General features: G+C 38.8%; 1 protein-coding gene across 4 annotated transcripts; it reads left to right on the top strand.

The window, feature by feature from the left end:
* The first annotated feature begins 6,073 nt into the window (after positions 1–6,073).
* On the top strand, positions 6,074–13,047 carry SULT1C4 (sulfotransferase family 1C member 4). Of its 4 annotated transcripts, none has more exons than XM_064407960.1 (9): positions 6,152–6,309; positions 6,614–6,676; positions 7,127–7,303; positions 8,901–9,038; positions 10,284–10,381; positions 10,692–10,818; positions 12,052–12,146; positions 12,357–12,537; positions 12,688–13,047. In XM_064407960.1, exons 3-9 carry the CDS (start codon positions 7,138–7,140, stop codon positions 12,798–12,800), a joined length of 918 nt encoding a protein of 305 aa, XP_064264030.1. In that variant the 5' UTR covers positions 6,152–6,309; positions 6,614–6,676; positions 7,127–7,137; the 3' UTR covers positions 12,801–13,047. The 4 variants fall into 4 exon arrangements, with proteins under 4 accessions (XP_064264032.1, XP_064264029.1, XP_064264030.1 ...); XM_064407961.1 differs by having other exon boundaries at positions 6,157–6,208; XM_064407962.1 differs by lacking the exon at positions 6,614–6,676 and having other exon boundaries at positions 6,074–6,208.
* Positions 13,048–13,628: the final 581 nt, after the last annotated feature.

The following is a 13,628-nucleotide window of genomic DNA, read 5'->3' as shown; positions in this document are numbered from 1 at the left end:
AGCAGAACTCTGGCACACACTTTAGAAATTATACTATTTGTACAGATTTTTTTTTCAGACCTTCTGTTCAGCATTCAGTTGGACAACAAAGATTTATACTAAAGAATTTTGTTTATTTCTAGATATGCATTTGCTTTTACATAGGTTACTATTCCTCATATGTCAACTTGTAGGTGAGATTACTTAATATGTGCAGTTCAAAGTCCATTTTATTGATAGCCACAGCTGAGTCTGGATTTTGCTTGACTAACTTCAGGAGCTCAGGTCTTTTGCAGCTGCAGAGAGCATTGCCACGACATTGCTCTCTCCACAGCTTTCTTACTGGCTACACCCATGCTCTTGGCACCTGAGAAAAATGCAGCTTTTCCTGTTCTGCCTAGGGTTAGGGTTACACTTAGGGTTAGGGTTCAGAAAACCACAAAGCACATTATATTCATATTTTATTGGGAAAAGTACTTTTAAAAGCTGCAGGATTCCAATTATACTTTATCACTTGAGTATGCATGCCCACAATAACAAGATTTTGTAATAATATTTCTGTAACCCCAACACATGTGTAGCTGGTCAGTGTTATACAACTGTAAGCTCCAAAATTTCTCCTTGGAGGAAACTACTGGAGATAGAATACTTAAAACCAAGAAATTTCAGAACTGTGATGGTAATGGAGCATAAATGCTTTACTGATAGAGATTGCACTTAGGTATTGTGCTTAAATGTGTTTCTTAATTAAAGCCTGAAGACTATTCATTCCATGCTTACATTTAAAATATCCTTTAGTACTTACTTTGCTATTGTATAAATATATCAGTGATGATTATTTCACCTGTGTTTGGCTGGAACCCAATACTAAATACCCATCACAAAATTGGTGGTAATGTTTCTATTTTATGGACCCCTGCAGGATCATTCTCCACAGCATAGCCAGGAGCCTACGGCAGGATGTATTTGTGATTGAGTCTAAATGTATCCCACAGTACCAAAAGCTTTTGTTGTCTAAGGTTGCTCACTGACTTACAGTCAGATCAAGCTTATTTCAGTCACCAAGATATGAATGCAGTTTTAAAATTCAAGAAGCCTCAAAGTGACATCTTGGTTTGGCCAGAGTGTTCTTTAATTTCTCCAAAATATGTTTTTTTCTGAATGAGGAATACAGGTTGGTATCTAAGGATAGCAATAGCTACCAAATGTAATTTTAAACTCAAAATATTTTAACTTCTTTTGGAATAAAGAGATTGTGTTTTGTCCAGCAGAGGGAGACCTGAGTTTAAGAGAAATGTAATACAAACATGAAGCATAACACAGAAACACATTCTTTCACTCAAATGTATCAGATACAGATTTTAATTTACAAGAAATAGTACCGTATATTATATAGAAGATTAAGTGTAGGCAAAATATGAAGTTAATCAGACTGAAAACCATATCATAGTGCTTGATACTGATGTAACCTTTGACACTGATTTGTAACCTTTATCCCAGTTGAAGTCTGATACTATGGAAATAATAAAATAAAACAAATGCAAGCAAAAAAATGAAATCAAATTCAATAATAAAACAAAATAAGCACAGTGATTTTGGATGGGGAAACACCTGCCACCAGTTTGTACTCAGGAAAAGGTGAGTGGAAACCTGGAGGAAGCTCTCTATAGAGACTTTTTTTTATAGTGGTCCTGTAAATCATGGCTCCAAAGAAATCCAGTTCCTGGACTAGGCAGTTTCACCCTCATCTCCCTTATTCAGAACTGGAGAAATTCATCACTCATTGCCTTCTTCAAAAGCAGTTTTAAAGCTATGGGTGGTGATTTTTAACCTCACTGCAGTTTATTTGGCACAGTGCATTGTCCAAAAGCTACTCAGATTCACAGCTGCAATAGAAAAGAGACACTCAGTAAGCAGTCCTGGGTTTTCTTTGTCATACACACAAATGATATGCTCTGGGGATTACTGCATTATCAGGATGATTGCATAACTGAGAGTGGTGAGCAATGTTGCAAACCAGTAAATGATCTGCCAGGTATAAGAACAAGGAGAACCAGCACTGGCTTAACACAGAGAGGAAAATGGCAAATCTTCCCATGAGAGAACTTGAAAGTAAAAAGAAAAATATTGTACCTTACCCTTATATTCTCTGCTTCTTGTGTTTTAATTATTTGTTCTAGTGTTGTCAGCCTTCAGAAGAAAAACTGGTGTAAGAGTCAGAAAAAGATCAAGTGTTTGACCAAAGACTAAACGAATATTCCATAACATATGATGTCTACTCAGCAATAAAAGCTAAAAGAAAGGAGGATGAAGAGAGGGCATTCATAATTTACACTGCTTGCCTGGTGGAGCAACCACAATGTGTCCTGAAGTTCTGATTCCGAGGAAGTGCCGTGCAACACCTGCTAATGGGAAGTGGAGAATAAAATCTTTCAGTTTTCACATACATGACCCTTGCTTTTGCATTAGTAAACTGAAAGATCTTAACATAGGAAGTATTTTTCCCTCTTATTTTCTTCCCCACTGTCCTGCTGGGTAGGGGAGTGATAGAGGAATTTGGTGGGTAGCTGGTATCCAAAGCCAACTCACCACAGTCATTTTTGGCACCTAGCATGGGGCTCAAAATAACAGCAGTTTTGTATTAAGTGTGCTGTAGCTATAGCAGGTATTACATGGCAAGCTCCTCTGCAGGTCACAGCTTGTTGACTGTGTTGCTTCTCTCTTTATTTTGTGAACATGTTCATACAAATAATGTCTCTGTGTTTTGCCCTGGAATTGCTGGCCTTGCTGTGCTGTATCTGCCTTGTGGAGACGATGAGGGAATATATCTCTCCTATCTGGGACTGATGTGGATGGTTTATTAGTCAGGCTCACAAGGTCCTTGTTCACCCTCACATGAGCTTTCATACTAATAATTAACATTGTTAGCATATCATGGAGCTTGTGGAATCTGGTGTTGTCCTGGTATCAGAGAAGACAGATTTTGGATGAGGCAAAATTGTAATGTGCCCTGAAGTGGTCATCCCTGGATGGCAGGGTGTGTGGAAGGATTTGGGCAGATTCCCAGGATAGTTATCTCCTCCCATGACCCAAGATTTTACACCTCAACAAATGACTCTAGCAGACTGAAAATCAGCAGCCTCTAGCACTGTACTGGAGCCTGGCCTGTGCCCAGCAAGCCACAGAGATAAATACTGTCAGAGAACTGTAATTGAGGCAGGGACACAAACCATGTTGGAGAGCACCATGGTTGAGATGGGATCCAAACAATGACAGTAACTGTGAAAAAGTTGACAAGGAGAATAATGGATCCATATCATCCATTAGAAAGGGGGCAGGAAAAAGACAAAGGGTTTTATCAATAAGTTGTTTTTTTCAACAAAGAAATTGGAGGAAGGAGTGAGAGAATTCAAAAAGAAAGAGGAAACAATACAGTCTCTGGCCCAATTAGAACTTTGAGACATCCTAAAAGATTACAGCCACAACCCAGAAGAGTGGAATTCTGTCTGGCTCTGGTTGCTTCAACACTTTAGTGCTTCAAGTCAGGAAATGGACAACCCTACCAGAGGAGATGTAACACTGCATCTGGTGGTCAGCAACATAAGCGACAGGGACATCAAGGGACACCAAGATCACAGGCACCTGGGCTGAGGTGATCATGCATTGGCAGAATTTGCATCCTGAGGATTATGAATCAGGTGAGAAGAAAATTTAGGCCCTGAACTCTAGGAAGCAAACTTCCAGCTCTTCAAGGAAATGGTCAATAAGATCCCCTGGGAGACTGCCTTCAGGGACAAAGGAGAAGAATAGAGGTAGCAGACATTTAAGGAAGGCTTCCATAGAGAGCAAGTGGTATCAATCCCCAGGAACAAGAAATCAAACCAAGAAGGCAAGAGACCAGCAACAATGAACAAGAAAATGCTGATCAAACTAAAGGGAAAGAAGGAAGTCCCCAGATAGTGGAGAAAAGAACAGGTGACCCGGGAAGATTATTGAGATAATCAGGTTTTATGGGGATGGGGTGAGGAAGGTCAGGGTAAAGCTGGAACTGAACATGGCAAATAACACAGAGAGTAACAGGAAGGGCTCCTATAGGTATTTAACCAGAAAAGGAATGTTAAAGAGGGTAAATTCCCAAAAATAAACAATGATGAAAAACTGGTAACAATGGAGGAGGAGAAAGCTGAGGTGCTCAAAGACTTTTTTGCCTCAGTCTCCAATGGCAACCTCTCTTCCCACATCTCTTGAGCTGATGGACAGCAGGATGGGAACTGAGGGAACAAAGTACCTCCCACTGTAAGGAAAAATCAGGAACATACTGAACATACTAAAGTCCAGGGGACCCAAAGAGATGCATCCCAGAATCCTGACAGAATTGGCTGATGCAGTTGCCAAGCCAATCTCCGTGGCAGTCAGGTGAAGTCTCAGATGACTGGGAAAAGGACAAAATTGTACTTGTCTTTAAAAAGTATAGAAAGGAGGACTACTAACCTGTCAGCCTGACCTCTGTGACGCTTCCCCCTAGAAGCTGTGCTCAGGCACATGGAGGACAAAGAGTTGATTAGGGACAGGCAGTATAACTTCACCAAGCGCAAGCCCTGCCTGACCAACATGATGGCCTTCTATGACAGAATGACCATATCAGTGGAAAAGGGAAAGGTTACACACGTCATTTATCTGGACTTACGTAAAGATAAGTTTTAATACAATCCCCCCCCAAAATCCTTCTCTGTGAATTGGAGAGAGTTGGATTTGATGGGTGAACTGTTAGATGGATAAGAAAGTGGTTGGACAGTAGCAGCCAGCGTGCAGTCAGTGGCTCAGAGTCCTGATGGACATCAGTGACAAGTAAAGTCTTTCAGGAGCCCATATTGGGACCAGGGTTATTTAATATCTTCATTAATGACAAAGATAAAGGATTGAGTGCACCCTCAGCAACTTTGTCGATGACACAAAGCTAAGTGCTGCTGTTTGCACATCTGAAGGACAGGATGCCATCCAGTGGAATCTGGACAGGCTTGAGAAGTGGGCTCATGGGAATCTCATGGGATTTAACAAGACCAAGCACAAGGTGCCACACTTGGGTCAGGGCATCTCCCAGTATCAATACAGGCTAGATAGGGATGAACAGACAAAGAGTAGCCCTGGAGAGAAGGACTTGGGGCTGTGATGGATGAGAGCCTGGACATGACCCAGCGATTTGCACTTGCAGCCCAGAAAGCCAAATGTGTCCTGGGCTGCATTCAGAGGAGACTGGGAAGTGCATTCAGGGAGGTGATTCTGCCCCTCTGCTCTGCACTGGTGAGACCCCACCAGGAGTGCTGCACCCAACTCTGGGGTCCCCAGCACAGGAAGGACATGGACCTGTTGGAGCGAGTCCAGAGGAGGCTACCAAGACAATCAGAGGGATGGAGCACCTCTCCTGTAAGGAAAGTCTGAGGGAACTAGAATTGCTCTGCCTGGAGAAGAGAAGGCTTCAGGGTAACACAACTGTGGCCATGCAATACCTGAAGGGAATCTACAAGAAAGACAGAGACAAAGGCATAGAATGACAAGGACAAGGGAGCTGAAAGAGAGTAGGTTTGGATTAGTTGTTAGGAAGAAATTCTTATCTGTGAGGATAGTGAGACAGTAGACAGTCTGCCCAGAGAAATTTGGGATGCCCCATGCATAAGATGGAGTTAATGTTCCCCACAGCACCCCCACAGTGCTAGTAAGTATAAGTGCAGTAGGCTTACATACAGCAACCACCTGCAGGCTGAAGCCCTGCTTTCTGGGAGGTGGCTGGATCACCTGCCGATGGGAAGTAGAATAAAATTTTTGGGATGTTTTTACCTTTGCCTGCACACAAGGGATCTTTGCCATTTAGATTAGATATTAGGAAGAAAAATAATTATTTCAAGACAATGAGAGAGACAAATTAATAATCTTGCTGGAGCTATTGACTGACATTTTATGTTGTTGCCAGTAAAGAGTCACACTTTACATGAGAATTCCAAGTGTTTTTCTTTCACAGGATTTGAAAGAATTTCACAATCCATGCCAGAAAAACTGCTCGGCTGTTGGCTGCTGCTGCTGCACTTCCTCCTTTACTCTCCTCATACTGATAGGAAGAATGGAATCTCCACCCACACAAGTTTTCAGCCTACTTGTAGCTGAAGATTTAAGTTCCGGCATAGTTATCAATACAGCCAAGGACTGAAGACATTTAAGAAGGAAAATTTATCTGGCAAGTTTCTTTTTCCTTAATTTAAAAAAAATTTCTTGAGTGACTGCCCAGCCACCAATCCAACATCTCACTCCGTTCAGCTGAACCTGTATGAAATTGCTGTGAGTAAACAAGAAACTAAAGAAAATATTCTAGCAATGTTTTCTGCTGGGATTGAAATGTCTTTTTTTCTGGATGATATTTTTAGTTGAGATTATTTCTATAGCCTCCCCTTAAGCACAGCTTTCTTCTGACCAGACTCTGGAGCTCTGAAAGTTATGCTTAAGAGGTCTCCCTGGGAGAAACTCAGAAATCAATAACTAGTTATTGTAAAACAGATTGATTCACATAATTAAAGTCTAACAACCTTTAGTTAATGATCAATCTAGTTCAGGTTACTTACGGGCAACATATTTCAAAATACAGCAAAGAGTTCCAAGAGTGCTAAGATCCAGGAACGAAACAGAGAAAAGATCTGCAAATATTTCTGTGAGTATAAGGCACAAAGGTTTCTGTTTATTTTCTTCACAGAGGAAGGGTTAGGTCCTGTGTGCTGATTTCATTACCTCTGATTCTCTGCCTTCTTTTGAATCACGCCTCTGATTACTCTTTTTTTTGCCTTTAGAAGCCTCCATACTGACCATCAGAATTTTACATAAATGTGTTTGATATGACAATAATGACTTTTTTCTCTTCTTGTATCTGAGTAAACAGTGATTTTTAGAGACACAGAAAACTACCACTAGCAATACACCATGCATTTCTAAAATGAGATCCAGCTTTAAGGAGTCTATATATGGATCCAGACAGGCCAAATCATGGCCAAAGAAATCAGAGGACATGGAATTTGGTCTATAAGAGAGACCTCAAGATGAGTAAATTCAGATTTTTTTTTTTTTTCAGAGCAGCCATGTTAATTCTAAGCCTTTCTTTATGCAGTTCTCATTGCAATGAATAAAATGAAAAATTTGAGTCTGGAAGAGAGAATTACTCGATCTGAGTTATTTGAAGTGGATGGCGTTCCCCTCACACAACCAATTGCCAGCATTTGGGACCAAGTGTGGAAGTTCAAAGCCAGGCCTGACGATGTGCTCATTGCAACCTATGCAAAAGCAGGTTGGTGTGGGTAGGAAACAGAATAGAAAAGTTTGGCATAGTGCTTATTGTTGGGATTGAGATATATTTTTTCTATTGTGACTGCTATTTGTTTAACTACAAACTAGACATATTTTAAAGACATAAAGCTGTGTCAGCTGTGACTAGTAACTCCTGACTTCTTTGACAGATCCAACAACCACCTGTTACTACTGAAGTACAAATAGCTAAAGTCTAATGACCTATAATTTTTACCTTTAACTGAGTTCATATACATTTACATTAAGGTGACAATAGAAGTTTTCCACCAATATCTAGTGATTTAACAATGGCTAGAAAGAAGTGATCATTACTAAGAAATAATAGAAACTAACTATATGACCATAACACTATAATGTATTTGGGGGATGATTTCTGAAAACTGATTAATTCTTTAAAATAACCAAATTAATTTAATAATTTCATCCAGCAAAATAAAATACCACCATTAATATTAACTATCCACCATTTTACTCAGTGACTGGACAATATTTCTCCCCTTCATCAAACCTTTTATACTTACTATACAAGAAAACAATGAATAACAAGCATCAATATTAATTCTGAATGAATAAAAACATGTACAGTTTTGGAGATTCAGGAACAGATACAGGAGAATTTGATTATCATTAAAAAATTGTTATTTGAATTAGCAACAATTTTAGGGCTTTTTTTTTTGTCAGTAGGGGAAAAAATGTTTTTAACAAAAAAACTCACCATTAATTATGTAAAACCTGAAAGCTTTTGATTTACTACCTGTATACTAAAGGCAAAACCACATTATTTTATCCAGCTGGGATTAAAACCTTCCAGCCACCGAACTGAAAATAAAGTTAGGATTCCATTTGATATTATGTCATATCTGTGTGAGATGCACAACACAAGCATCTTAAGAAGGGCTGAATCTTCTGCCTAAATTGCTTTCCAATTTATCCCTTAGCTTGTTCTGTAGCTGACCTGCCACAGTACCTCAGAGGAGATGTGGCTGACACAGAGATGACAGCTATAAAAGAAAAGAGACACATGAGATACACCATACTGTAACTCTTACAAATGTTGCAGTCACTCACGCAGATGAAATGTTGTACAGACTTTCATTAAAATGTTTCAAATGGAAACTTTGCAAATACAGCCACTTTTTTATATTTTCAAACTGTATGAAATTTTAACTCACTTGAAGTTCAGGTATTGCATTTTTTTACTCAAATTCAGTATGAAAACAAAATACCTGAATTTTTATGAGGGATTAAAGGAGAGAGTTTCATTCCTCTGCCAACAATATTCTCCCAACAATAGCGAGTTTATCCCAGTGTTTTTGTCAGTACTGGTGTGGGGACTTATTTCTTTAGGCAAGAAGAAGTCTGCCTAAAATGGAATTCCTGAATTGAGCTTTGAGAATTACCTTCGTTGCTTAATTAGGCATTTTGCCTGTACTATACTCTTTTCCATTTTGTCTATTATTTTCTATGCTATTCTTTCCCCCATTAGCACAAAGTCCATCCTTCTGGCTTTCAGTGTCCTAGTAGAAGAAACTCTTGGCTATGCTGGAGGGAAACATCTAAACACTTGACATTTTCAGGTACCACATGGACACAGGAGATAGTGGATATGGTTCAACAAAATGGAGATACTGAGAAGTGCAAACGTGAGACTACTTACAAACGCCACCCTTTCCTTGAGTGGTTTTTGCCAGAGCCTCTGTCTGAACGTTACTCAGGTGAATATTATTTGTATTTTAAACAAAATGAAACAAAACAAGCACAAAGAGCTGATGCCAAAAGTTTCTTGAGAAAGGTCCCACTTGCTTTGTTCTTGAACTAAGCACCATTTTGGCTATTAAGGACCAGTTCATGCACTTTAACATAAACACCTAGTGCTACTCAAGGTGCTGCAAGGCTTGCAGATGGGATTGCTTCAAGTGTTACTGAAGACCATGGTGTTTTGTAGTTGTATTTGAAGCTGTGTTTGATACTCCAGAGTATCTAAACCAGCAGCAGATATGTATATAATGGTAATTGAATGGCATTCTGTGATTACAGGCTGTATGGAAGAGAAACATATGCCATGGACCTATTATCAAGAGAAGCATAATGTTTTTAGTGGTTTTGCTACTGTTTCAAGTAACTGCTGTTCAGTTCTAGGGTCTAGTAATCTAAACAAGCTATGGAACATTTAGGCAACCAGCAGGCTTCACAGGCTTTCAGTTTCTTACAAAAGTCTCCCTCAGCAAGGGCTCCATTTCTACACAAATTTTTAAGTCAGACTCTCGCAACTGAAGCTAAAAAGCTTGACTAGCTCTGCAGAAGTGCTACTTTTTCTATTCTAAACTAGACTGTGTTGATACAGAGAATCACAAAAAATTATAGACAACAGAGGATGACAGGGATAAAAATTATGGAGGTCATAATAGATGTTTAAAAGGGAAAGGGGAGGAGATAACACATCTCTAAATATCACCAGATATTCCCAAGTAGTCCCATATATCCATAGCCACTGAAAATCCACTGTCATTCTCCTAGTTTCTCTTTATGTGCTATCAACAAAGTCTAGTCAGCCGTCATATTCTTGTACCCTAGAAAGAAACTAAAATTACTTACCTGTAAGGTGGAAGGAGAACACTAAATGCTGCAAAGGAAAAGCTTTGGTTGGATAAATAGAAATCATTATTCATCATTATGCCTTGGAGAGAAGGGTTAGGTATGGGCCTAAGGAAGCAAAAAGACATAAATCAGTGTTTCCCATTTTCTATTCAAATACACAGGTCAAATTTTCTCTAGAAACATTGAAGATGCTTATGTAATGTTGTATATGTTACCCTGCTATGTAAGTGCTTTGGAGATGAGCGATCAATGCAAGGTGAACTGCTGGAAAGTCACAGTCACAATCGCATGTGTGAGCATAGGAAAGAAGTGCTAGTGCAATTTAGAGAAAAACTCACATCTCATAATTAAACATCCCACAGGTCTGGAGTTAGCTGAAGCCATGCCATCTCCACGGACAATGAAAACTCATCTGCCCGTGCAGCTGCTGCCTCCATCCTTCTGGGAACAAAACTGTAAGGTAAGGCTGAAGAGCCCTATTCTACCCCATGGACAAAGAAAGTGACATAAACCAGGGCAGAATATGTTTTCCAGAATCGCTGGGAAATCAAAAGGTCTGAAAAAAATTTTTCCCTTTAATGTATAAAGTCTGTGGGAATCTAAAGTCACAACTAAGTTACCTGAGCTGGATTTCAGAAAATGGCAGCTTCAAAGGAAAACCTTTAAATCTCTACCCGCAGACTCTAAGAGAAAACTCCAGGAGATGCTCAATATCTATGTTTGTATGTGCAAGTTAATTTCTTTCTCTCTCTCTTTTCATATCAATAAAGATAATCTACGTGGCAAGAAATGCAAAAGACAACCTGGTGTCATACTACCATTTCCACAGAATGAATAAAGGATTGCCTGACCCAGGAACCTGGGAGGAGTTTGTGGAGAAATTCATGACTGGAAAAGGTGATTAACTGTTATCAGTTTTATAAGAGATTTTGATCATTTTAAGAATGCACGGCATTGATTTTTTAATTTCAGATATAGTTTGAAATCCTGTGCAGATGCTGTGGCAGGACATCTGCTGACGGTGTTTCAGTCATAATTTTTCTTCATTCACAGGTTTTTATTATTACCTAAAGGATTAAATCTATCTTTATGCTCCCATTTTGAGAAAAATATAAACACTAATCTTTATTCTGTTATAATTCAAAAACATATATGACAATTTTCAGGCTTCATCTCTTCTCTCGGAGATTAAAATAAGCCATTTGAAAAGGAACAATGGTTTAACTGTTCTTACTATAAACTGATAAAATTTGAAATTTAAAAAAAAAGTGGAGAGTTAATTTTGCTAGAAATGTGCAGTGTGAATTCGAGATAAGAGAGTTTTTGTACCTAAATTAATGTATCTAAAAATCAGGCATCTGAACAAAGACAGTTATCTAACTAAGGGCAGGCAACCCCAGAAGCTGATTCTTCCCTTTCTAAAAGAGGTGCTGATATCACAGGATATTCAAGAAACAAAACCCGATCAAGTGGATGGCAGTTTACAGTTTGAGTCATTAAAGCTTCCTTAGGTCATTAATATTTTTGCCACCAAGTAAGCCTAGAGATAGCACTGTCTGGACCAGCATGAGAATCTCATGTCCAAAGGAGACCTTATGCCTTGTGTTTGACCAGCTCAGCTTGGGAGCTATCTGTCCCAGTGCAGACATATAGAATGTATTTACTTCTGTCTCATCTAATAATTTTGATGCTTGAGAGAAGTAAGCATTTCTGATAGCATAGCAAATATTAAAACCAGGTAGAATCACAGAATAATGCGAGCTGGAATGGATTTTTGTTGTCCATATGGTCCCAACCCCTGCCCTGCTCAAAGCAGGACTAATTAAAACAAGTCTTGTCCAGATGATCAAATGAACACTGGAAATGCATGTCTCCATTGACTATAATGCATCTGCATTTGCTGCCCTCTAAAGTTACATATGAACCCTTTCTGAGCATCCATAAACCTAAGATAAAAATAGCAAAAAGGCTGTAATAAGCACAGAGCACAGCAGTGCTCATTATCACAGCCATACTGATTCAAAACAAGCTTGGAAATTCACAGGTACTGGTTTAAGAGGCAAACACGAATGCCACATGTGTTAAAGACACAATCAGCATTTATAGCTGCTGATGTTACTTTTTTTTCAGTCCTCTGGGGTTCCTGGTATGACCACGTAAAAGGATGGTGGAAGGCAAAAGATAAGCACCGTATACTCTATCTCTTCTATGAAGATATGAAGGAGGTAAAAGACTGAACATATGTTTATAGAGCTCTAAAATCTGTAAGTCTAGCAGATACTAACTACAAGCAACAGTTTTATATTACAATACCAGTATCAGTAAACCATACAGTAACCTGATTTTCTCTGTGTGAGAATTGCAGCTCTCACATGATGTTTCATTTCTTTGCTTTTCCTAGTTCTGTGTCTTATCCCATGTAATTGTCTCTGCAGAATCCAAAGCGAGAAATTCAGAAGATTGCAAAGTTCCTGGAGAAGGATCTGAGTCAGGAGGTTCTAAACAAAATAGTCCATAATACCTCATTTGAGGTAATGAAGGAAAACCCCATGGCAAACTACACTAAAGACTTTCAAGGAATAATGGATCATTCCATCTCCCCATTCATGAGAAAAGGTACTGAGGTTTGCTACTGACAAACTCTGGTTGTCATTCTGTTTTGAAATAAGCATTGAAGTACAAGTACCAGTAAGTTGTGGATAATGAGCTGCAGGAAATACTGGGAAATCAATCTTTTCTCCTTTTTTTTGCTTTGCCATTTCTTAGGGACTGTTGCAGACTGGAAGAATCATTTCACTGTGGCACAGAATGAGAAATTTGATGAAGATTATAAGAAGAAAATGTCTGATACCTCTCTTGTTTTTCGCATGGAATTGTAATTATTTGCAATTGAAATTTATGATCTTCAGCCTTTTCCATGTTATATATTTCACTTTTCTCTCAAAAAATGCCAGTGTCCCTAAGATTCCAAGATCTTCCTTTCACACATCACTGATTTTGTCATTATTGGCAGAGCGCCCAAGTTATGCCAATGTTTAAGTCTCCCTCAAGAAAATAATTCCACTGGACACTTCTCAGTCACCCCTACCACAATAAATTGCAGCATTAATAAAAATATTTCAGACATGCTGTGGGTTTTGATCTTTGTAAAATTGCAGTTGATATTGCCAGCATTTTCAAATCAAACTCTAACAGAAATTAGGAGCCAACAGGAAAAAAGGTGTTAAAAGAATGCAACATGTTGTATGAACATTAATCAATAAATAACAATACATAAACTGAAAGGTGGTGAAGTGTAAAGGGAGGAACAGAAGTGCACAAAGTAGAATAAATGTCATTTTCTCTCATTTTAAGTTGGACATAAGAAATGCTATTGAAATGAAAGCAATATTTCCAAAAACACCAAAGACCCACTACTTCCTTTGAAAAAAATTGCTGAAGGGCTATATAGAGGCATTTATTTACAGTCCAGCTGTGGGCACAGTTGTCCTTATTGCATCTCACATTTGCCTTCTGAACTGGATATCATACTATTCTCTTAACATCTGGAAAATTCTGAAAGTTGGTATGAACCAGGTAGAGAGTCAATGCTGCAAATGCCATCTCCCTCTTCACTGTTGTAAAAGTGTTCATCAGATATTTCATGCAATTGCCTTCTCCTTTACCTTACTCTAAATCAAATATATAAACATCTTGTCGAGGGCTCT

This window comes from Passer domesticus, chromosome 2, assembly GCF_036417665.1.
Source record: "Passer domesticus isolate bPasDom1 chromosome 2, bPasDom1.hap1, whole genome shotgun sequence".
Lineage (NCBI taxonomy): Eukaryota > Metazoa > Chordata > Aves > Passeriformes > Passeridae > Passer > Passer domesticus.
Note: the sequence above shows the minus strand (reverse complement) of the source record. Positions and strands in the feature narration are given on the sequence as shown.